A 26,502-nucleotide genomic window follows, 5' to 3' on the forward strand; every position below is an offset into this window, starting at 1 on the left:
CTAGAATTATTGGATAAAGTAATTTAAAGCAATGGTTCTCCAACAGATGGGGAATTACTCCCTAAAGGATTATTGGAATCACTAGGGAAGTGTTTTCAAGGACCACACAGCACCATTCTGAAGATCATACTAGTCAGAGGGCACCTTACTGATGGGAGTGTGTTATTCCTCTCAGCTGTGCTGGAGGAAGAGAAGGGTTGAGAATCATGGTCACACATTCTGAAGGTTCAAGTGAACACAGCACATGAAACTAAAAGATGCCTCTGTTTCTGTCTGTCCTCCACTGTTTGGCAGTATTGCATTTTGTTCCCCCAGACAGTTTTCTAGAATTTTTTTTGGAACTTTAAAACTGTATAAGATGCAGGCTGATAGGAAGAGGACACTCTGCAGGGAAAAAGGACAAGTCTCTAAAATCCAGAATGAGGTTAAGATGTGAAATTTGAGCATGCTCATTGGAAATAGAGAAAAATGGAAGGATATCAATAGGAGAACCTGCTTACAGAATCTCATGGCCACTTTAGTGCTTCTTTAGGAATTGTACATTATAATAGTTTTCTGACTTACAAATTCTACAATTATGATTTTTTTGCTGTATTTTTATTGTTGACACTCTTACAGATGTCCCCATAAGATTATGACTTTAAAAATACATTGGGCTCCTTCTTAACCAGTTCGCATAAATGTGATAGTGCTCTGGGGGAAATGCTGTGCAGACAATGAGGTGTGACTCTCTTGGGACAGGAACCGGGCCAAGGATAAACCCAGAACCAAGGATAAATCTATTGGACATATTGGACAAAAACCTGTCTAGGCATGAGGCAGGAGAGGAAGAAGCTGGGAGACTTCCTCGGCAAGTGGAATGAGGAAACTGAGACAGATGACTGAACAAACAGGCCAAGCAATTTACAGCCAGGTAGTAAATCACAAGGTCTTATCTTCTGATATCAAGGGCACTAGAAGCAGCTGGTTTACACATTCCAGACCGCACCAGGGCAGACCTGCCTTGGTCCTGGTCCCTCTTCAGTGACATTCTTTGAAACTAACCAGAGAACAACCCTGCCCCCTCATTTTGATGAATCAGCATTTTGAAGGCCACACCTGGAAAGCTGATGAATATTCTATTGGGATCCTCCCCAAAGACCTCCCCTAAAATTCCTACCCCTAGAAAACAGACAAAAACCCTCAAGATAAAGGAAGCCAGTAAGCAAGCTCACCTTGGAGCACACCCGTGCCCCTTCTTCTCTCGGGCATGTAATTTTGCTCTCTTTCTCCTAAACTCTAAGGGTCCCCAGAAGACTTGCAGCCAGAGCCAGGCTAATCCCTAGAACCTGTCTCCATGGCTCCACTTTCCTGACTTTTCAGTGAGCTAAAAACAGCCCTGCCTCGGCTCACTTCTGTCACTGTGACTTTCCCTTTCCAGAGAGGCCATGCGGCCCCACACGTGGCTCGCTCCTTTCCTATAACTTTTCTGGGGAGCTGGAGCAGCCCCACCTAGGTTCTCTCCTGTTGCTTCTTGTGTCTTAAGCCCTTCCTTGTTTCACTGTCTCTAGCTTTAATAAATGTACTCTCAAAACCCCCTGGCCTCATGTTGTGAAATCTTTCCTGCATGAAGTCAAGAACCCACGCACTACAGGCCAGCCTGAGGCAGACCTGCTTCTCCCAGACACACACACACACACACACACACACACAGTGGAGATTTACTCAATGATCATCATAATTTATGGGCATGGGAAGGGAACTAACATTAAGCACCTGAGACATGTCAAATACTTTACATGCCTTGTATATTATCTCATGTGACTTTAGCGACTTGATTTAGATGGTAGAGTCACAGTTTTTATGTGTGTAAACTGAGGCTCAGAGGTGAAGGGGCTTGCCCAAGCTCACACAGCTGGTACGTCTGGAGCCGAGTCTGCAGGCTGCGAAGCCACGACACTACAGCGCCTCTGAGCACTGCTGTTGGGAGTGGGGCCAGCAGACTTTTTCTGAAATGGGCCAAATTGAGACATTTTAGGTTTTGTGGGCTAAGACAAGATGGAGGATATTATGTAGGCACTTAAATAACCATTTAAAATATAACTACTTAAAAATGTAAAAATGTCAATCTTAGATTGAGTTTTGGCTTGTGCAATAGGCTAGATTTGGCCTATAGGCTAACTTCTGGCCGAAAGTATTCAGCAAATGTAATCAAAAGCAATTTGGAGGGAGGTGAGGTGATTGTTTTAGCTAATCATTGTCATTAATATATGAAATTTATAGTCTTTGAGTAAATGAGAGTTGAGATTTTCCCATTAGTTCCAATATTGTCCTTTCAATTGCAAAATTCTTTTTATAGATATACATGTTTGTTGTATTTTGTCTGCTGGTGTGGGTTGTGGTCGGCAAGATTTCATAACCGTTGTTCCACCCCCGTCTTTGCCCGTTCTCCCAGGCATCAGTCACATCGCAGAGAAAGTGCATGTGAAGCCGGTAACACAACGTAACTCAGCACGTGGCGAACATTCAGTGGCAGGGGTTATTATCAGCCTTATCAGTATATCAAAGTATTATTATACTGTGGGTCTGTAACAGTTTGTTATTTTGGGGGGTAATGGTGTCTGTTCTGAACATGATCTAAGCTAATTTCTCCTCAGCTCTTTCTATCTGGCATACACCACTGGCCTTGTTTGTAGAAATTTAAAATAAATGCCTGTAGACTGTTTCCCCCACAAACCCCCGCTAGAGCTCCCAATCCTCAAGTTTAAAAATCTGAATTAAAGGCTCTAGAAGCAAAATTCTTCTTGATAAAATGCAGCATGTAAGGTATTCATGTCTTCATATAGGGTATGAAATCATATTCTAATCCCCAATCTAATGTGGCAAACTATGTTCTCTATCTTTTAAAAAGGGAAGGGCAAAGGAGATTACGAATATAAAACTTCTAAGAAAAAATAAGTCAACATATAAATCAGTCTGGTCAACATGTTTATTAATAAAAGCAACTATGTACTGAGCATTAACAAGTATAGTATCTTATTTCTATATTAAAAAGGTGTTATGCTCAAATTAACCAACCTTTCAAATTTAACCTTTTCTTCTAGGAATAAAAAAGGTTTAAATCAGGAATGTCCAACTTACAGCCAGCAGGCCGGCCATATGTAGCCCAGGATGGCTGCGAATATGGTCTAACACAAAATTGTAAATTTATTTAAAACATTATGAGATATTTTTTGTTATTATGTGTTGCAATATTTTTAATGTGTGACCCAAGACAACTCTTCTTATTCCAGTGTGGCACAAACATGCCAAAAGTTTGGACACCCTTGGTTAAAATCATTACCTGAAGGAAAGTAGAATAATACTTGGAAGTCTTTTAGCTTTATGCTTTTGCCATTCATGTAAGCCAATGTCTAACACAAAGGAAGAGCAAAGGATCTTTCTGTCAAAAATCTTTTGCACCCTGGCTGGTATGGCTCAGTGGACTGAGTGCCAACCTGCGCACCAAAGGTTTGCTGGTTCAATTCTCAGTTGGGCCACATGCCTGTGTTTCAAGCTAGGCCTCCAGTGGGGGCCATGTGAAAGGCAACCTCACACTGATGTTTCTCTCCCTCTCTTTCCCCTCCCTTCCCCTCTCTAAAAATAAATAAATAAATAAAATCTTAAAAAAAAATCTTCTTTTGCTTAATTACCTCACATCTCCAAATTCAACTATGAAACATTCAGTCCTTTGGACTTAATTTATTGCCTTCAATTTTTTTTCTCCTTAAAAAGTAAATATTCTGCCTGGCTGGCATAGCTCAGTGGATTGAGCACAGTCTGTGAACCAAAGTGTTGCAGGTTCGATTCCCAGCCAGAGTACATGCCTGGGTTGCAGGCCATAACCCCCAGCAACCGCACATTGATGTTTCTCTTTCTCTCTCTCTCGCTCTCCCCCTCCCTTTCCTCTCTAAAAATAAATAAATAAAATCTTAAAAAAAGTAAATATTCCCATGAAAGGTAACAAAGTTATTTATTTACATTACAGTGTGAATCAGCTTATCAGAGTATTCTTTCTGAAAGCTGAGCTAACTTTCCAGAGGGTGGGAGTTTTTTATTGAGGGATCTATAAGGAAGAATAATTTTGGACTATGTTTTACTATCTAGAATCTGCAGATTTGTGTGGGAAAGAGGGAAGAAAAAAGATAATGGAGTAGGAAAAGGGAGGAAAAGGGGAGTTGAGAGAGGATACTTTTCTTTCTTCACCATTCTGTTTAATGCAGTTCAGATGTAGTATCCTTTAAAGGAGGTGAGAGTTGACAATATTCCCCCACTCACTGTTTATGATGATGGTTTCATTCATATATATGGAAATGAAATCTTTCGATTGTCAATGAGGCAGAGAAAGCAGAAGCAGCCACGGAATGTGTAATGCTCTGCCCTTTGGACAAATATCACCTATATCGTTTATATTTCTCTCTGTGTCTTTTATGGATAAAGTTCAACATTATGTAGAAACCAGGGCACACCCTCAAGAGCTAAGAACAATTTAAGGGTAAATTTTGGGGAAGCGCATGAGCTTCATGTGGATGTTTTGTGTGAGTTTTGATCATTACTTAGAGAGTGCACAGTGGGTGGCCCTTAAGACCAATATCGAACTTTACTCCATCTCATCATTTGATTGGGTATAAATCATATACACATTTTTAATATGTGAATATTTTCTCATGTCCAATGGAACAACTCCTTTCTTCATAAATGAAGTGTTAAAGAGGAAGACAAATTTGTATTATTTTCCAATTCACAGACTTTGATTTCAGCCTGCTGCTGGGCTGGAAGGTGTGCTGGGCTACTGTGGTGCCACCATGATTCAGCCTCTGTTCAAAGGGCATTTAAATGGTCAAGTTGTTTAGCTGTGTGACCTAGCCTTATACAGTACAAGGAGCATCTTCCACCCATCCATCAGAAGACAGGCCGTGTGTACCTACTAGAAAGCAGTGCGGCTACTTCACATAATGGACAACTCACCTGGCACATTATAGCTGCTAAAAAAATATTTGTGGGATGAAGTGGTTCATGGCACTTCTATGTAGATATACTTTCAGCAAGAGAAAGATCCAGAGAGATCAGAGAGATGTCTCTAGGGACACTCCAGCATTAACTTTGCCTTGACACAACCAGTCCATAATATGCAAGGTTGTACATACTGTACATACTGTACTTAGAAGTGTTTCAAGTTCATCCTGTCATCACTGAGGAAAGTGTTCCAAGATGTGGAAACCCTTTGCTAATTCATCTGTATGATGATTAGCTTACTAGACAGGTCAGGTATATTTACCTGCTTTGAGAAATTTTCTCAATAGAAATATAAGGGTAGACTGTGCTTTGATATCAGATGTTAATGATTTGCTGTAAATAGTACCTATTTCCAAAGACAAGGTTTTGGACTTTTCAGGCTAAAATACACAAAATAATGTGTCATGCATTTGTAACAAAGCAGGTTACAAATCTTTCTAGCTGAAGCTGTCTGTGCCATAGCCTGGGAAACCAGATGTTATAGGTATTTTCGGGAAGTATGTTAGCCCTGATGGTACTGAGTATACAAGGTCTCTCTGGAAGGTATCCAGCCACATAATATGAAAAAAAGACATTTATTGAAGAAGATACAAGATACAAGAAACATTGTGTATAGGACAATGACACCTCAATCCGCTTCAAAGTAGGTACCTGGGGACTTCACAGAGTTCTCCCAGTCGCCATCAGCTGACCCATTTTCCTGAATCTTATCAACAGTCTGAAATCTATTCCCTTTCAAAGGTGATTTTAATTTTGGGAAAAGCCAGAAGTTTTAGGGCACCAAATCTGGGCTGTAGGCAAGCTGAGTCACCTGGGTGATTTGAAGGTTCACCAAAAAACTCTGCATGTTGTAGTGATGAAGCTGCCAATCACCTGCTGCCTATAGCTGTGTCCTTCTGAATGATCTAAATAGTTTCTGCAGAGGAATGTTCAAGTTTAATGCAAAATTTGATGCAGATTAATTGCTCGTTGAGTCATTTTGAATGAGATGGCCACACAGTACACATGCTCACTCAACAGTGTCTACCATCCCCACTGACTAGGACAGTGAAGTAGTTATTCTTCATGCATGTGCATTCCAGCCCAGCTTCCTTGCCTGCCAGGTTACATCAATGTCATGATGTCACCAAACTGTTTTCTTTATATTAATAATGGCTGGAATTTTTCTGGACAGGCCTCGTATGTATCTCAGTGATAGTAATAGGATCTGAGTAGATGATCAGAATGATCATACCTCTGGATATAAGCTTCACAAAACAGGGATTTTTGTCTGGTATACTGCTATGTCCCAGTGCCCAGAAAACTACCTGCCATTTCAAAGTTACTAGTGTATTGAAGAATAAATGAATTTGAAAATATATGGTCTAAAAAAAAATATGGTCTAATTTGTTCCTCTGCATTGAAAAAATCTCAGAAGTTTAAATGTTTCTTGAGAGGTTAAAAATGTTTTAAATTGCTATGGAGATAACAAATTATTATTTTTTAGGGAAAGTACCTAACGAATACATTATATAACATAACTGTTTTCAAAACTGAAAACATTTTACATTATTTACAAAGTTGATATTAACCAAAGACTCCTGGGCAAAAGGCAGCTAGGTTTTTATATTTACAAAATATACAGAAATAGTTGTGTAGTAACCCAGATAGATGAGATGAAGGGATTCCTTCTAATTCGGGGGGCCCGAGGGTCTATTTTGATGTTTCTGTAGTATTGCATATAGAACAAGTTTGGGAGCATCGTTGTATATAGAACAAGTTTGGGAGCATCGTTGTTCGTTTCCATCATTCCATTAAATATGTACTAAATAACAAGTAGTTGGCTACCTCACAGGGGATACATGTCCTGGAGGACTATAGTGTAGTCCAGACAGACTCATAAATGGATACTTTCAACACGATTTAAGAGCCACAATGGAAGTCTGTGTGGAGACACAGAAAAGGGGCCCTGCAGCCCAAACTGGGCGTAAGAGTGAGGGTTGGGAGGAGGCAGGTTCAGGGAAGCTTTCAGGGCCTAATCTGAGTCTCAGTGAAGAGAAGCACGAGTTGGCCAGGTGAGGGAGGGGAGCGTGTTCTATGCAGGGGCAGCAGCAGAAGTCCCAGAGTTTTGGGAGCCATATATTCAGCTTGGTGTTCCTATAGATCATGAGAAAGATGAGGCTTGTGATGAAGGCAGGGCTTGGACACCTGCCATCCTGAGGAGATTGAACTCAATGCTAAAGATGATAGGGAGCCGTGGAAGGATCCTTAAATAGAGGAATTTTTAGATTTGGTTGTAGCTACAGCATGCTGATGGCAATCTGGGGGGTGGTTTTAGGTGGGCAAGGCTGGATGGACAATCATTGGGCCAAGTGAGAGATGAAAGCCTGTCTTGAAAGGTTGTGACAGAGAGGAGAAGAAGGTTCCAAGAACCTGTGCTCAACAATTATCAGTCCAATCTGGAATTATTACTTTGAATGATATATACATTCTAGCAATAACATTTAAAAAATCTTTACTAGTGTATTTTTAAAACTATATTTTCCAAACTGGAAATAAACATTTATTGAGAACAGTATTGTTTTACATTTTTTTGCAAATCTCAGAATGTCTGGCTTTATGGAAGACACATTCTCAACTGTTTCTGCGTTTAATTTGTTGCAATATGTTATTTTGGTTGAAACATATGAAGACAATTTGGCATTACACAGATGTGTAGTTGGAAAAGGAAGAGATATTTTAATGTTGTTTTCAGATGGTTGTGAATATTATTCTTTTATATGCCAAAATAAGTGGTAGTTTCTTAAGGATGAATACAATGTGGAATCTGAAATCGTATCAATGATTTTTTTTTTTACTCTGACATAGTAATATCCATTGCACCTTGAATGCAATGTGTGATTTTGTAAAATTTTGCATTATTCATTTGGAAAATATTAGTTAATTGAGTTATACACATTTTCTTTTTTAAAAAATTATTGAATTATTGGAGTGACATTGGTTAATATGATTACATAGAACTCAAGTGTACAATTCTATAATGCATCATCTGTATATTGAATTGTGTGCTCCCCACCCAAAGGAAGCCTCCTTCCATCACCATTTATCCCCCCTTTACGCTCTTCTACCTCCCCCCACCCTCTTTTCCTCTGGTCATCGCCATACTGTTGTCTGTGAGAGTTTTTTTTTCTTTTTGCTTGAAATCTCTTCACCTTTTTCATCCAGCCCTGTAACCCGCCTCCTCTCTGACAGCTGTCAGTCTGTCCTATGTATTTATGAGTCTGTTTATATTTTGTATGTTTGTTTATTTTTTCATTAGATTCCACATATGAGAGAGATCATATGGTATTTGTCTTTCTTTGACTAGCTTATTTCACTTAGCATAATACTCTCCAGGTTCATCCATGCTGTCCCAGAATGTAAGATTTCTGTCTTCTTTTTCTTTTTATGGTTAAGTAGTATCCTATTCTGTAAATGTACCACAGCTTTTATATCTACTCACTTACTGATGAGTAATTGGGTTACTTCCAAATCTTGGCTATTGTAAATAATGCTGCAATCAACATAGGGGTGCATATATACTTTCAAATTAGTCTTTCAAGTTTCTTCTAATAAATCCCCAGAAGTGGAATTGCTGTGTATTAAGGCAGTTCCATTTTTAATTTTTTGAGGTAACTCCATAGTGTTTTGTACAGTGGCTGCACCAATCTGTACTCCCACCAACAGTGCATGAGTTCCCTTTTCTCCACATGCTCGCCAGTACTTGTGTGTTGCTTTATTGACTATGGCCATTCTTACAGGTGTGAGGTGACATGTCATTGTGGTTTTGATTTTCATTTCTCTGATGATTAGTGACATTGAGAATCTTTTCCTACATCTATGAACCATCTGTATGTCCTCTTTGGAGAAGTGTCTATTAAGGTCCTTTGCCTATTTTTAAATTGGATTGTTGTCTTTGGGGGGAGGGGTGTTAAGTTCTATAAGTTGTTTGTAAATTTTGGGTATTAACCCCTTATCACATGTATTACTGGGAAATATCTTCTCCCATTCAGTGGGTTGTTTTTTTTTTTATTTTGTTGATAGTATCCTTTGCTGTGAAAAAGTTTTTAATTTGATATAGTCCCGTTTGTTTATTTTTTTCTTTTGTTTCCCTCATCTGAGGAGATATATTAGAAAAAATATCACTGTGAGAAATGTCTGAGATTTTACTACCTATGTATTTTTATAGATTTTTTATGGTTTCAAGTCATACATTCAAGTCTTTAATCCATTTTGAGTTTGTTCTTGTGTATAGTGTAAGAAGTTGGTCTAGTTTCACTTTTTGCATGTGTGTGTATCTATCCAATTTTCCTAACACCATTTATTGAATATACTGTCTTTACCCTATTGTATATTTTTACTTCCTTTGTCAAATATTAATTGACTATAAAGGCATGGGTTTATTTCCTGGCTCTTTATTCTGTTCCCCTGATTTATATGTCTATTTTTATGCCAATACCATGCTGTTTTGATTATTAAAGCCTCATAATATTGTTACATATCAGCCAGTGTATTTCTTCCAACTTTGTTGTTTCTCAAGATGGTTGTGGCAATTCAGTGTCTTTTGTGGTTCCATAGACATTTTGGAATATTTGTTTTAGTTCTGTGAAATACGCACCATTGGTATCTTGACAGGAATTACATTGAATCTATAGATTTATTTGGGTAGTATGGACATTTTAATGCTGTTAGTTCTTCCTATCCATGAACACAGTATATGCTTTACTTATTTGTATCTTCTTCAGTTTCTTTCTTCAGTGTCATATAATTTTCTGAATAGTTTTTTTACATCCTTGGTTAAATTTTATTACTAGGTATTTTACTTATTTTTAGGTACAATTGTAAATGGGATTGTTTCTTAGTTCCTCTTTCTGATAATTCATTATTGGTTTATAACAGTGCAACCAATTTCTGAATATAACTTTGTATCCTGCTGCTTTACTGAATTCATTTATCAGTTCTAATAGTTGTTTTTGGTGGAATCTTTAATATCATTTCACCTATAAACACTGACAGTTTAACTTTTTTTAATTTCCAATTTGGATACCTTTTAATTCTTTTTCTTGTCTGATTGCTGTGGCAGGGACTTCCAATACTTTGCTGAATAAAAATAGGGAAAGTGGACATCCTTGCCTTATTATTGATCTTAAGGAAAATGCTTTTAGCTTTTCCTTGTTGAGAATGATGTTAGCTGTGGGTTTGTCATATATGACCTTTGTTATGTTGAGGTATGTTTCCTCTATTCCCATTTTGCTAAGAGTTTTTTTTTTTTATCATAAATGGATGCTGGATTTTATAAAATGCTTTTTCTGTACCTATGATCCTATTATTTTTATCCTTCATTTTATTTATGTAGAGTAACACATTTATTGATTTGTGAATATTGAACCGATCTTTCACCCCAGGAATAAGTCCCACTGGATCATGTTGCATGATCTTTTTAATATACTGCTGGATCTGGTTTGCTAATATTTTGTTGAGGGTTTCAGCAGCTATGTTCATCAGGGATATTGGCCTATAATTTTCTTTCTTTGTAATGTCTTTATCTAGTTTTGGAATTAGGATAATGCTGGCTTTGTCAAATGAGCTAGGAATTTTCCCTCCTCTTAATTTTTTGAATAGTTTGAGAAGTGTTAGTTGTTTGAATGTTTTGTAAAATTCACTTATGAAGCTATTGGATTCAGGACTTTTGTTTCTTGGAAATTTTTTTATTGCTTCTTCAATTTCAGTAGTTATAATCTGTTTATTCAGCTTACCTGATTCTCCCTGACTTAGTTTTATAAGACTGTATATTTTCAGGAATTTTTCCATTTCCTCCAGATTGTTCAATTTGTTCTTATATAATTGTTCATGATATTTTCTTAGAACCACTTGTGTTTCTTTGATGTCAGTTGTTACTTCTCTTTACTTCTGATTTTATTTATTTTGGCTCCTCTTTTTTTTTAATGAGTCTGGTTAAAGATTTATTAACCTTGTTTTTCTTTTCAAAGTATCAGCTCTTGGTTTCATTGATTTTTTTTTGTATTATTTTGTAAGACTCTATTTAGTTTATTTCTGCTTTGATCTTTATTTTTTCTTTCTACTACTTAATTTGGGTTTTCTTTGTTGTTCTTTTTCAAGATTCCTTAAGTTTAAAGTTGGCTTGCTTATTTGAGATTTTTCTTGTTTCTTGTGAAAGGCTTGTAATTCTGGGAACTTCCCTCTCAAGAAATGCTTTTCCTGTGTCCCATTGATTTGGGTTTGTTGTGTTATTATTTTCATTTGTTTCAAGGAATCTTTTAATTTCTTCCTTAATCTCATTGTTGACCCATTCATTGTTTAGTAACATGTAATTTAGCCTCCATGTGTTGGTCTGTTTTTCCATTTTTTTATGATGATTTCTAGTTTCATACCATTATGGTCAGAAGATTGAAATAATTTCAAGCATCTTCTGACCACACAAAAAGCTCATTACATCTAAATTTTAAAAATTTAGTACCTTTTATAACCCTGGCTGGTGTTACTCAGTGGATTGAGTGCCAGCCTGTGAACCAAAGGGTCACTAGTTCGATTCCCAGTCAAGGCATATGCCTGGGTTGCAGGCTAGGTCCTCAGTTAGGGGGGTGTGAGAGGCAACCACACATTGATGTTCTCTCCCTCTCTTTCTCCTTCCCTTCCCCTGTCTCTAAAAGTGAATAAAATATTTAAAAAATTTGGTACCTTTTATTTACCTGACACAATATTATAATGAATTCAGCAATATTCCACTGTATAAGACACAAGGTAAATGATTAATGTCTATAAAGCCAAGGCAATGCTAGCATCATCATATTTTCAATCCTTATTTATAGTTTCTTCCAGTTGCTTTGGAATAGATTTCTCCCTTTCCTGAGTCAGGAAATTCTGACATATCATTTCATCTTTTTCCATATCATTAGATGTAGCAGGAGCATCAGAACCTTGAGGAAAATGAATCTTCTAATCTCCCTTAAAGAAAAAACAACACAACCTTGTGAATTGTTTTTTTCTGGAATTTTCTATTTATTTATTCTTCCATTACAGTTTACATTTAGTATTATTTTGTATTGGTTTCAAGCTTTCTACAAAGTTGTTAATCATTAACTTCACATAGTGGTTCCCCTGTTATTTCAAGCACTCACCTGGCACCATACATTGTCATTACAATATCGTTGACTGTACCCCTGTGCTGCACTTGACAGCTCCATGACTATTTTGTGACTACCAATTTGTATAATCTCCCTTTTTAAAGCAAAAGGTCAGTCTCCAGAATCAGACAGATAAGGATCTTAATCTCTTCCCCACCTATGATAAACAGTGTGACTTCCTGCAATTTCTTAAGGCCTCATTTTTTAAATATAATTTTTGTGGTCAGGAATCTGGGAGTGGTTTTGAGGAGGGGGAGTTCTAGCTGTGTTGCTCATGAGACTACAGTCAAGATGTTGGTCAGCGGTGCAGTCATCTAAAGGGCTGACATGTCCCTGGAAGGTCCACTTTCAAAATGGTTCACTTACATGTTTGGCCAGTTGCTGCTGGCCATTTTCTTTAGTGGACTTTTCCAGTGTCCTCATAACATGATGGCTGTCTTCTACTGAGTAAATGTTCAACCATATTTGATTAGAACAATGGCAGTGTCATATCATTCAGTCAAGTAAGCCAAATTGATTATGTATTTCAACATTTAAATGAAGCAGAATATTTTTAAATTTTCCTTTTGAAGTGAAGTTAACAATCATTCTTGACTGTGTCTGGGAGGGCTTCTGGGCTTTGGGGGTTGCGGTCTTCTCAAATAGTATGACTGCTTTAGCATTTCATAGAAAGCTTTGAATGTTTACTTTGAAACATCAGTTTTTCACTGATCATATTTATCTATATAAAGTTCTCCAGAGTCCTTGATTTTGAGGTTTGAATTTTTATATACCAAGTGAAACAGAAAATAATTTTAAGGGGAGAATTTATTTCATGAAAAATAAAGAATTGCCATGGATTATATCCATGAATTTTTTTGAATGGCCATGTAAGGCTTTTAGTATACTTAAAATATGTTAGTGGGGATGTTGTGAGCAAGGCAGCATCCCTGAAAGAAGTCACTCACGCAACACCAGATTTATTACGGGAGATGAGCCAATAAGCCAGTAGAGTCCCATGCAGGTTACACACAGAGAGGGGGAACTTACATGATAGAATCAAGCAGAATGTGTGCAGGGCCGTGAAGTCCTGGTCACTATCCCAGATCACAGGTAGAGAGATGGGCATTGTCTCAAGCCATATGGCCACAGTAGTGGAATGGTCCAGTGGAATGGAAGTCTGGCAGGACTCCAAGGGTGACCCATGGTACAGCCAAGCTCCCGCATTGGGTGGTAGGAGCTCTGAGTTATTGCCAACCAGTAGTGGAGGTCCCACTTGTACTGGTATCCAGATGGAGTCCTTATCCAAGTGTCCAGACTTGTGGTTTTGGGCATTGCTGTTATACCCCATTATCTCAGTCCTGACATAGCACTTGACATAACTGTAATGGCTGACAGTGACTCCATATTAGATTGTTAAAGGTGTCCAAAAAGTTCACTCTGCTCTTGCTCTAAATGGAGGAGGAAATGAAATCCCAATAGATTGTATTGAAAAAGCCCAACATCTTTGGAGCACCTTTTAAGCAATTTTGGTTCCTTAGGAATTGCGATGACTGGAGCTTTTTATTTTCTGCAGATATATCAAGCAAGTTGTTTCATTTTTTATTTTTTTAAAAAGTTACCAAAATCCAAAAATTGGGAGGGAGAGGCAGCAATTAGTTTTGTGAGCAATACAACACTTTGTGAGAAACAAGGAAATACTTTGGAACCCTAATCAGGGTCTTATACCAGTATTAATACTGAGTACCAACTCATGCTCACTGTCTCCCTCCCTTCCCCTCTTTCCTCTTGGAACCCTAGCATTCTGCTTTTTCTAATGTCCCTGTGATCTGAAGCTGGCATCCTTGTTTACCTATCATTCTGCCCCATACCAGAGCCTGACTGGGGACCCCTTCATGACTCCCTGCCTCCACCTGGGCCAGACTTCTGGATTCTGCCCTAGCAATGCTGTCCAGCCCTGCTTTCTTTTCATTTCTTTCCTCTTTCCTACTGCCTCTTCCTCCGGGCAGGTCATTTCCCTCCTGGGCTATTGCAGTGGCTCCTGATGGCCTCTGGCCCCCTCCATGTGGCACCCTCTAAGCTGCTTCTAGATTTTGTTTGCCCCAAAGTCTTTCACACTCACTCAGTTTATTAAATGAAGATCCAGTGTCTCAGTCTGCCACTGGAGTGCCCTATCCAAAGGCACCAAGTTACTTTTTCCATTTAATGTTACCACCTTCCCTTTGACTATCCTAAAAAGGACTCAGCTTTTATCTGACTTCTCTTCTTGGTTCTTTGCTTATGCTGTAAATGCTGTGGGTTGAAATCCCACCCATCCTTTAGTGCCTGCCTCAACTGCCACCTTTTTTGCAAAGATTTTTCCATGGCCTCTTCTCCGCAAGATTTCTCACCTCTCTTTTTAGGACATTAACTGAACTTTGTATCCTTCGTGATATTCAATCACAATCAGTTTCTTTTAATATGCTATGCAAATACTTACCTTATCATCCCTGCAAGATTATAATATATTTGAAAGGCAGACATAATCACTCATCTTTTTTCTCCTGTGAACTCCTAGGCATAGGTTTTGACAATAGGACGGCAGTAAAAATTTGTGTAAATCTATTTTTAAAAGTATTTAAAACAGGAAACAGCAAAATCTGTGTTTATTAGACACAATGTAAAGTTATGCAGAAGAAATTACACACATAAATATAGACACGTGTATGTGTATTTATCATTTTGCTAAAATGCCTTTGTTCCAGTATTGAAGGATACAAGGGTGTAGAGCACTACTTTTTATTCCCAGACTGCCCCCACCACCAGTCACCACACCAAGAAAACTACTAGCTTTTTCCCTGCTTACAATTTTAAGACAGAAAACTGGCTTCAAATTTTGTTCAGCTTGGGACTCTGTGAAAAGAAACGTTGTCAAACGTTTACTAAAAGGAGAGAAGTTGCTTTCAGGCGCTGGAGAAGATGCGCCCTTAAGAACCCTTCCAGAGATGCCTTAAATCGGGTGGGCGAGAAGCTTGGGCAGAGGGGTGTGGAGCGCCCTCAGTCCCAGACTTCCTACTCAAAGGGAACCAGGCCGACTATTCCAGGCGGGCCCCCCGGCCTCCCAGCCTCCCAGCCTCCAGCTGGAGCCCAAGGTCCCAGTCTCCTCTGTGCAGGGCGAGAGCGTGCCGGGGTCGAGGCCTGTGCACGCGCCGACGGTGGGGGCGGGGGTTCAGGGTCCCGGAGGCGGGAAGCTGCCCTCTGTTGGGGTTTGTAGTTGAAGTGCAAGAAAACAACCGGTCTGTCTAGGCTGCGCCCTGCGGGCGGGGCGAGGGCGGAGGGCACATTGCCTCATCCTGTACATTTTACTGGAAACTGAGCGCATCCGGAGGAGGGACGGGAGGCACAGACACCACCAATCGCCGGGCTGGGTGCGGGGGAGGCCGGAGCGGTGGCGGTCGTTTCTCCCCGCCCCTGGCCTTGAAGGTGGGTTATAAAGATGGGCGGACTGGGGCCGCGCCCGAGTCTGCGCCGTCCTCCCTCCAAGACGTCTGGGTCCCGTCACAGCCACAACCTCAGCCGGGGGCAGCCGCACGCTGGTGTCTGGGGGTCCCCGAGCGCCAAGCCTGGGAGCATGATCGTGGACAAGCTGCTGGACGACAGCCGGGGCGGAGAGGGGCTGCTGGACGCGGCCGGGGACGGCGGCCTCATGACCAGCCCGCTCAACTTGGCCTACTTCTACGGCTCGTCGCCGCCCGCCGCGGCCCCGGGCGCCTGCGACGTCAGCTGCTCCGCGTCTGGGCCCTCGGCGCCCGGCTCGCCGGGCTCCGACTCGTCCGACTTCTCCGTCTCGTCAGCGTCCTCCTGCGGGGCGGTGGAAACCCGGCCGAGAGGCGGCGCGCGATCGGAGCGGCTGCAAGGTACCCACCGGCCGGGTCGGGGCGGCCCCAGCACCTAGTCCACCCTCGGCCCACACACCTCCGGGAGGGGAGAGTCCAGCCACCCAGATACGAAGTGCCTCGACCGGTTGCTAGATGGCTTCTACCTTTTCTTTTAGCAGCAGTACATAATCACACTAGCCGTCACTTATTAGGTGACTACTGGATGCCTTAGTCTGTGCTAGGCTTTTGATATAACTCGATACCTTTTGACGGTGTGTGAAATCCGGTCCGTCCAGCTGGCTTCGTAGCTTGGAACGCCTCTCGGAACCAAGAGCTCTGTGCTCTAGCCGGGGGGTGGGGGGGGGGTGGGATGAACCACGGTAGATTTTCCTCCCCGCCTCCTTTTTCTTAAGTAGTTTCATTAAGCTGTAATTCACACACTGTGGTGAGGTTCGGGATCTGACGTAGGTGTAGGCTTTTTTTTTCTTGTGGCTTTTTGTGTGCGTGAAAAGGTTTGAGTACTGTGTTTAAGGTCATGACTTATTTCTTCTTAAGTATTTGTGGAAATTTTAAGTAAAAGGACTTATGTTAAAAGAAAAGAAACCGATATTATCAAGACATAGGTGAAGCTGAACTGGAAACCGACTGAGCTGCCCAGTCAAGGCCGATTTGTTTCCTTTCTTAATGAACTGAGTTGCATAATTTGGGGAAAAACAGGATGCCGCTGTGGGTACACTGCGGAACCTCTAGATAACCTCAGCTGTTGGGGAATGTAATCAGCATGGTATAAAGAACGTTCTCATTTTAGGTGTTCTCCACTGTTAGCCACTGCTGTTTGGTTGTATTTTATTTCAAAAAGTGATTTTTCGTTTTCATTTAAAGAAGTGTTTTAAGCCACTTGTTTGTATAAGGTGCTCTGTGTGTGTTAAGTGTCAGCAAAAGCAAAAATTGTGTGTGTGTGTGTGTTGTGTAGAACCTTTTCCCCGAGTTTGGGTTTCATCTGGTTGAAACTGTTTGGCTAGTTCCCTGGCTTACGGCATACCCACAGGGGATTTCTGAAACTGATTTTTCCGTCCTGTGATGTTAAGTTATTAACTCCTATCATTCCAGAGAAACGTTGTGTTAGATTCTGGCAAGATAGTCCTAAACTTCAACATAAAACCAACTAGTCATTTAATTTGCCCCATCATTAAGTTGTTTCTTTCATATATTTATTGTATGTATGTTCAAATTATGCATTGTTTCTTGTTCCATCTTTTTCCTTTTTTGTTTTCCACTTTCAGTGAAGTGGCAGAATTATTCATTTCCTGACAGCTTGCATGTTTACTTTGTGTTCAGCTCATCCCAAGAGGTTGTGGCATAGTAATGGTCAGAAGTGGAATGCTGTACTCAGACTACATTTTAAAGTTTAAATGTGAAATCAGATTACAGATTTCCTTTTTACTTAGAAGACTTCTGTGAGCAGTTTCAAAAACAGTCTGAGGGAAAATCCTGCGTGTGTGTGCAAGTGTGTTTAAGCTCAGTGAATTTAAGCCAATTTCTTGGCATAGCTGATTGAACTGAGTGAAATAATAAATCTAACACTGTTCGTTGTTAGGCTTTGCTACGTTAATATCTTTGGAGAAAGTTTGTTTTGTGCTTTCTTACTTGAGTAGATTAACTTTTAAATTTTTGTGTGGACACAAAGTCTGGTTTGAAAACTAAAAATTCATCATTTATCCCTTGCTCCCCCAAGGTTTTTCATAAGTCAAGAATAATTGTAGATCTGTGAGAGTTAGGGTAGCAAATCTGTGATACCATCTTATAGGTTAATAAGGCTGAGAGACAGAGAGGCTTGAATTGGGTTTATCTGTTCGCTCTGAAGACCTCTGGAACTTTCATTCTTTAGGGTGCCTGATCAGGAAAGGTATCCGGCAGCGTCAGACCTTAAGTAGAGCTGATGTGTAGACCACTGATCCAAACGAATTGGAAAGGCATGGCATTCTGGCAATTGGGGGCTTCATACATTAGACTGTTATGCTTTGAGGTTACTAAGGTTTGGGCCTGTGAAGAGATTTAATTGGGCTATGTTCTGTTTTCTTTTGAACAGTTGAGCCCCATATGGGGGTTGGAAGGCAGCAGAGAGGACCCTTTCAAGGTGTTCGAGTGAAGAACTCGGTGAAGGAACTCCTGCTGCACATCCGAAGTCACAAACAGAAGGCTGCCAGCCAAGCGGTGGATGATTTTAAGGTGGCATTTATTTTTTGTTTTGGGACGGGGGTCAGGAAGGCTAGTCTGTTGGGGTTATTATTCTTTGCTCACCTAAGTCCAATAAGAGTTTTGTGGACCACAAAGTCCATAGGACAGAGAGTGTATGTGCCTTGCTGTCTGCCGCATTCCTATCACCTAGCCTAGTGCCAGGCACTTGGTAAGTCACAAGAGAAACTGAATGAATGAACAGATGAAGGCAAATTAGGACGCAGGGAAATAAATGGAGTTCAACTGAAATGGAACATTTTGACTAGAAAGGGAAAACTCAAATGGCCTTATTTATTTTATCTTAATGTAGGTGAACTAAGGTGAAAGTGCAAATGGGGGAACTTGCAAGATAGAATGACAATTAAGATTAGAAAATAAATACTGAGAGACTACCTATATCAAAGCTTTATGGTGAGCTATAAAGAGTGGTAGAGATAAGTATGCTGATTGCTGTATATTAAGCAGGAAGCCATTTAATATTACACTAAATTAGAAACTTTTTTTCCTTATAGACACAAGGTGTGAACAGAGAGCAATTCACAGGTAAGAGTTACTTCTATTCATGATGTTGTAGGGGCTTTAGAGTGAAATAATGTAGTGTGATTATGGGTAAAATTTGCTAAGTAAAATAATCACAGATTCCATATTTCTTTCTTGTGTACAGAATTGACAAACACAGTGTCATATAGTGGGAAAAGGAAAGGACCTGATTCATTGTCTGATGGACCAGGTTGCAAACGGCCAGCTTTGCTGCATACTCAATTTTTGGTAAATATCCCGCTATTTTCCTCTGAGTACCTTTTGGAAATTATTCCTGGGATAATTTTGGAAGGAAGGTGCAATTTACTTTTTCTTTGCAGACACCACCTCAAACGCCAACACCTGCGGAGAGCATGGAAGATGCTCATCACAATGAACCTAAACCGGACAGCAGTGCTGATCTGCTTCAGAACATTATCAACATTAAGAACGAATGCAACCCGGTTTCCCTGAATACAGTCCAAGTGAGCTGGGTGAGCCCTGTGGGACTCACTGAGAGCTCTCCCCGAGAGCAGTGTCAGGACTTCCATGGAGGGCAGGTCTTCAGTCCACCTCAGAAGTACCAACTGTTCCAAGTAAACAGCTCCCCGCACATAATGGATCAGGCTTCCATGTACCAGTATTCTCCACAGAACCAGAACATGCAGCAGCAGCCGCCACCCTATACCCACAATCCAACTCTGGAATACAGTCCTTATTCCAGAACATCCCAGTCCCCCAGCTATGAACCAAACGTCTTTGATAACCAAGAACTACAGTTCTGCCCAAACCAAAGTTTTGCATCCCTCCTAAATAGTCATGGGGAATGTGAGAATGTTGCTGTTCCTGTTCAGACTTCCCCCAGTATTCAGCAACCGAATGATGCCCACGTGCAAAACTTCAGCATGATGCCACACAGTGCCTGTGAGGCCATGACAGGGCATGACGCAGGTTCTGTGCCTTTAAGCACTTCGCTGCCATTCCAGAACATTATCGGAAGTCCAATGAACACTGCACAGTTAGGGAAGTCATTTTTTCAGTGGCAAGTGGAGCAGGAAGAAAGCAAATTGGCAAATATCTCCCAAGACCAGTTTCTTTCAAAGGATGCAGATGGCGACACGTGAGTATCCCTTTATCTCACGTACCTACTTTGGTAAATTGTACCTGTTGCATGTGGTGGGCAGAGAATTTCTCTATGGTGTCCCCAGTGAGACCTTAGGAAATGGTTGGCTAATCAAGATGATCAGTGTAGGTAGAAATTGCTGATCAATGATAGTTAATATTTTAAGAAAGAGTTTTCCCTTCTTCCCCCCCCACCCGGCTGAACAAATTACCTGTTCCAAATCACTAAAAATATGCATCTTCTTTGAATAATTGGTTTCAAAAGACCAACATAGACTCTATCTATAGGGAAAAAAACAGATCATGATTTGTTGGTCATCGTCAACTGTGAGTTGATTTGTAGATTGAATACTTAACTGTCTTGACATTTTTGTGGCCTTGGGCAAGTTATGTAAATTCTTTCTGCCTCAGTAAAATAATAATTCTTTCTAGACTTGTAAAATAATAATACCTCTCTCATAGAGGTTTTTTTTTTTTGTTTTAATTTTTAGAGAGAGGAGAAGGGAGGGAGAAAGAGAGGGAGAGAAACATCAACGTGCGAGATGTGTGAGAGAGACATCAGTAGGTTGCCTTTCGGATGTCCCCAAGCAGGGACCTGACCCATAACCCTGGGCATATGCCCTGACTGGGAATTGAACCAGCAACCTTTCGGTTCACAGGCCAGCATTTAATCCACATGAGCGAGGGCATTTATACAAATATTAAAAGTAATAGGTTTAAACTGATCAGTATGGTGCTTGGCATCCTTTTTTTTTCTTTCTCATAGGCTCACTCATCTTGTTGCAAATCAGATGTATTATCAACTTGCAAAAAAGACAGTTTATGCTTTGTAATGTTTTATTGGTGTGAACCAACATATCGAGAAAAGGGCTATAAGAGTATTTTTTTAAAAACAAACTTAGTGAAGTCAAGAAATTTACCTGTTTTCCTTTCCTTGTTTTCTAGATTTCTCCATATTGCAGTCGCTCAAGGGAGAAGAGCACTTGCCTATGTCCTTGCAAGAAAGATGAATGCCCTTCACATGCTGGATATTAAAGAGCACAATGGACAGGTGAGGACCTTGACAGAGTGAAATGGCAAAGATTCTGTCATTGTGATGAGAATGGCAGCCACTCTCACATTTATTTACAGGTAGCTTCAGAGCTCAAGACCAAGAGAATTTAGTTAATATTAACTTTGAGATGTTGACTCTTTGCCACCATCAACCTTGAAGTTATTAACAGTAACTTTGTAGTTACTTGACCAAAGACTAACTGGGTATAATAAAACCACACCCAAAGTTCATTTTAGTTGTCTTCTGTTACAGTATCTTACTACTTATTAATAGGATTTATTTTTTTCTGTGTGAGTTTTTCCCTCAGTTTATGTTCATATGCCTTGTTATGATAGTGGTACATGTTTTAAAAATATATTTTTCTTCTTCTGAATGTCCACAGAGTGCCTTTCAGGTGGCAGTGGCTGCCAATCAGCATCTAATTGTGCAGGATCTGGTGAACCTTGGGGCCCAGGTGAACACCACCGACTGCTGGGGAAGAACCCCTCTGCATGTCTGTGCTGAGAAGGGCCACTCCCAGGTGCTTCAGGTAAGAGGCGGTGGGCCAGGCTTCCATCACCCATTGTCACAGGGCTTGGATGTTAGAAGTTGGATGTGGGATGCCTGTTGTAATAATCTATTTTGAGTTGACTTATCATTTCTTGGAATACTAATAGGCAAGTATTTGTGTAGCTTGTCGCTTATTAACAAATACCTGTTTTTAAATTTTGCAGGCAATTCAGAAGGGTGCAGTGATGAGCAATCAGTTTGTGGATCTTGAGGCAACTAACTATGATGGTAAGCAAATGACACTTTATTGGGTGAAAAGCCATTTATTGAGAGGGTCCTTTAGTTCTAAAGGTATATTAAGGTTCATACCAAGAAGGAAGGGAGGTAATTAAAAATAAAATATTCTATAGATAAAATTAGCACTAAGATCCGATGGAGGGATTATTCAGGTTGCCTAACTAGTTCCTGTGGAGCCCATTCGCATGGGCACGTTAGAGACCATCCTCAAGGTTTGTAATTGTAGAACAACTGAAAGACTGGATAGTTTGCTTGATCAACCCCTGCCTTATTATAATTTTTGTAGGCCTGACTCCTCTGCACTGTGCAGTTATCGCCCACAATGCTGTGGTACATGAACTCCAGAGAAATCAACAGCCCCATTCACCAGAAGTTCAGGAGCTTTTACTGAAGAATAAGAGTCTGGTTGACACCATTAAGTGTCTGATTCAAATGGGAGCATCAGTGGAAGCTAAGGTAAATTCACAGAAGGGTTTGGAGATGGGATGGGGAGAAAAGTGGTTTCAGCAAAAGACCTATTCCTAAGTAGAGATTGAAACAATTTTCCTGTTTTTTTTTTTTTGTGATAGAGTTGAGTGGCAAAGTATGGGTAGTTAAGAAGCTTAGATTTTATAAGACTATCTCATCTGCTTTCTTGATTTACTTTTAATATTTGGGTTATTAAGCAAAAGGTCATTTAGCTGTGAAATAAGTCTTTGAAAGGAAAAAAAAGTGCTTGAAATTGATCTTGCTATTTTGGCATCCATTTTCAGAGACCGATAATCATGGTGGTGCTTTTTGTAAGGGTTGCTTGATCTTCTGTGTTTTTTTTTAAATGGAAAACAGTTCCTTCTCTTCAAATTTGGTATTTATTTACCTAGTACCTCTTATGTACAATGCACTGAGTTAGGGGCTCCGGGGAAGAAAATGCCTGAATCATAAGCTGTGATTTAGGGTCCTGGGTCCTTTGGGACCTGATTGTCTAATAGAAAAGGTGAGAAATGTAAATATAACTAATTATAAGTCTACAGGGTATCTACCAAGTCTGGAAATGTGGGCAAGTACATGATATGTGCTTTATTGCATTATATTACAGTGCATGATAAAAGAGTCTAGTCTGTTTCTGCACTTTATGGCCACCCTGTATGCAAGGGTAGACTGTGATAAGAGGCATACAGGCAAATTAATGGGGAATAACAGGAATGAGAGATTTCGTGTATTTGGGGGTTAAGGAAGGCTCTGTGGAGGAGGATACAAAGTGGTCTCCAGGGATGAGTCAGGTATTCGAGAGATTGGGTGAAAAGCATATTAAGACATGGTGTGTGGATGTTCATGTTTTTTTCCCTCTTGCCTTTGACAAGGATCGTAAAAGTGGCCGCACAGCCCTGCATTTGGCAGCTGAGGAAGCAAATCTGGAACTCATTCGCCTCTTTTTGGAGCTGCCTAGTTGCCTGTCTTTTGTGAATGCAAAGGTACTTTTTGAAAACTTCATAACAGCGTCAAAGTTATAACTTTTTTTTACATCATTTTTAAGCTTTGGAGCTCTTTTCATGGGAGTCCCTTTCTTGATTTGTCTCTTTGCATTCAGGCTTACAATGGAAACACTGCCCTCCACGTTGCTGCCAGTCTGCAGTACCGGGTGACACAGCTGGATGCGGTCCGCCTGTTGATGAGGAAGGGAGCAGACCCAAGCACTCGGAACTTGGAGAACGAACAGCCAGTACATTTGGTTCCTGATGGCCCTGTGGGAGAACAGGTGAGGTTTGCGGAAGCGACAGGAAGTGCTTTCAGGCACTGGGCCTGAGACATCAAGGCAGATAAGGGTGTTCAGGGTGGAGGCCAGCGGGTGCCCTTTGGCAGGTTCCGTCCGTGTTTGTGTCTGGCGGTATTCAATGAGTCAGTCTGTGTCGAGTGTTAGGAAAGTCCCCAGCACGTCGTAAGGGCTCAGTAAACATCAGCTGTTACAATTATTTCTGTCTACTAACTGATACTAATTAGGAAATAGGAAGGTATTTATGAATTTAGAACCTAGAACTATTTTATACTTTAAACAAAATTTTGCTTTACTCATCATATGGCTATAAATTTTCTTTGGGGACTGAATAGTTTCACGTGACTGAACTTTTCTTGACAGTAAGGACTGAATCTTTTAAGAACGTTAGATATTTTTTATGGAATTTTTCCCTGGAGGAAATGAGGGTGATTGTGGCTATAAGTAGGTCATGACATATTTTGATAAGTGCAAAATATAATATATGAAATGCAATTTAACTGTTTTTTTGGTTCACATTCCTCATGTGATCATAATGTTAAGGAACCCATAGAAAGGAATGTATTCACTTCTATGAACATAGGAATATAGGTCTTATTTAAGCTACTGGAGATTTTCAACTTAAGATCATTTTAATAGAGATACTCTTGCACTCAAAGATTGGTAAGCTTTCAAAGGAGTTAGAGTATTTTTTAGGTCACCTTAAAATCTTGACATGTTGCATATATCTTACTATACTTACAGCTTGACAGGATGGTATAGAGTATATAAGAAAGTAATGAAATGATAAAGGATATACGGTGTTTTGACCATAAAAAATAAACTTACAAATCCTATTTATTTTCATTCCAGATCCGACGTATCCTGAAGGGAAAGTCCATTCAGCAGAGAGCTCCACCATATTAGCTCCACTGACTTGGAGCCTGGTGGGCAACACTCACTGTCAGTTAGGCAGTCCTTATTATGTAAATAGACCATTTGCCCTGTATTGGCAAATGTAAGTTGTTTCTATGAAACAAATATATTTAGTTCACTATTATATAGTGGGTTATATTAAAAGGAAAGAAGAAAACTATTAATTCCTGTTGGCAGATTTTAATATTTCATACCCAGGTATCTGGGATCTAGACATCTGAACTTAATATGAATGGTAAAATTAATTTCAATTAATAGTAGCTTTTGGTTAGGAAAAGGCTTTGATTTGTGGCATAAAGCATTGCTCAGGCAGCTATTGCCAATTTAAAAGCAGGTAAATTGTAAACATGCTTTAAAGAAAAATGAGAACATTTGGAAGGCAAGAAAAATCTGGATGTACCACTGAGGCTTTGTTCAGAGTGTTGGAGTACCTGGTAGTTACTGGTGTTGGAAAGTCTCTAGTCATTGGACTAGGTGAAAGATACTGTGGTTAAATTTTGATTTGATTTTTCAAACTGTATATAATTGTTATTTTTATCTTGTAGAGTATTTGTGCATGTTTTGTCATTAACATGGCTGCATTTGAAATGTGCAAATCAATAAAATAGAATTAGTAAATTGTCACTTTTTTAAAAAATTGTACACATTAAAAGGAGCTGTGTCATCACCCAACTACAGTCTCTGTAGATGAAGCAAATGGAGAATTGTTCCCCTAAAGGACAGAGGTCTGTTTAAATTTTAAACATGCTTTCTCTCGTGCACTAAAATGAGACATTATTTGTGGAGATTGCATGTTCTTACAGAGAACAGCTCTCTCTGGCTCACTTTCTAGAATTAATAATTCACTTGTTCTGTTGCGAATTTTGTTTCACCTTTATAAAAACGACAAAAAGTTGCTATTGAAACATGTCTTACTGGGTTTCCATGTCAGATAATGACAGTGCACCATGATGTTTCTATATAACCAGAAAAAAAATCCTTTATTTTTTAGTGAACTTAATTCTATTAATATTACTTTGCTTACCTCTGGCACACCCTGAGGAACATATTTGGATTTGATTGCACACTAATTCATTGTATACATTTGATTTAGTAAGAACTTTTTTTTAGATGAGAAGTTTCACAAGCAACTGACTGATCATTTTTGTAGTTTAAATCCTTTTTAAAAAGATAACCTCTGAATTGATCACTGTGTTTGATCCAGTATGTCTTGTGGACAAAAGTTAGTTATAGTTATTTGGAGTCTGTAAATATGGTTATGAAATGAAACAGTCTGTTTACACTTGTGGAAAAACTCGTGCATGATTTTAAATAAACATTAATTCAGTAATACTATTCGTGTTATGGGTGTCCGTTTTCTTTTCCTAGGCCCTTGTTTATATTTCCCTAGGTTGAAAAAGTGCAACTAATTACTAATCTAAATACCTTTAACTTAGCTAATATATTTCAATTTGGATTTTTTGGAGAACATTTTTCCTGAAGGTACATAACATCAAAAAAACTGCCAAGTTCATAAAAGTGTATTAGGTTCTAAAAACATGGAAGTTTAATAGATATTGATTATTTGCTAAGTTTATATGCTAAAAAAGTGTGCGTCTTTATGAGTTTATTGTTTCATATTTTATTTTGTGGGCAATGAACGTAGGAAAAACAATTTGGAGATTACCAGGATTACCCTGAAAGATGAACAACTGGAAACAGCAGTAAATGGGGTCCTGCCCTTTCCCATTTTGACGTGTGAGAACAAACATATGAACATCTCTGTCTGCATCAGTTAGTCACTGCATACTTTAGTTTTTACAACCTCTCCAGAATCTGACGAATCCTTTCCCCAGGAAAACACACCTATGCATATATGTACAAGTGCTATATACAGTATTAGAGGTGTCACAGCCACCAGAAGTCCACAACTCACAGGTTAAGAATCTACTGTAGTTTCATTTCTTTATATCAAATAAAACTTTTCTTCTTTTATATAAATACAATCCTGAGGGTAGTTTGTGTTGTAAATGCAACCTGATAACCAGAACGGTAGAAATGATATGCCCCCATTGAACACAGATTCACAATAAGCTTTTTCCCAAG

General features: G+C 39.6%; 1 protein-coding gene across 1 annotated transcript; it reads left to right on the forward strand.

Annotated features, from left to right (window-relative positions):
* Positions 1-14,880: 14,880 nt before the first annotated feature.
* NFKBIZ (NFKB inhibitor zeta) lies at positions 14,881-25,752 on the forward strand. Its single transcript, XM_045851656.1, has 12 exons — positions 14,881-16,072; positions 18,123-18,262; positions 18,784-18,814; positions 18,936-19,039; positions 19,132-19,910; positions 20,858-20,963; positions 21,349-21,495; positions 21,680-21,743; positions 22,039-22,208; positions 23,093-23,203; positions 23,320-23,487; positions 24,355-25,752. Exons 1-12 carry the CDS (start codon positions 15,652-15,654, stop codon positions 24,406-24,408), a joined length of 2,295 nt encoding a protein of 764 aa, XP_045707612.1. The 5' UTR covers positions 14,881-15,651; the 3' UTR covers positions 24,409-25,752.
* The last annotated feature ends 750 nt before the right edge of the window (positions 25,753-26,502 follow it).

Source organism: Phyllostomus hastatus, unplaced genomic scaffold (genome assembly GCF_019186645.2).
Source record: "Phyllostomus hastatus isolate PE091 unplaced genomic scaffold, TTU_PhHast_1.1 phas_contig_86, whole genome shotgun sequence".
NCBI classification, from domain to species: Eukaryota; Metazoa; Chordata; class Mammalia; order Chiroptera; family Phyllostomidae; genus Phyllostomus; species Phyllostomus hastatus.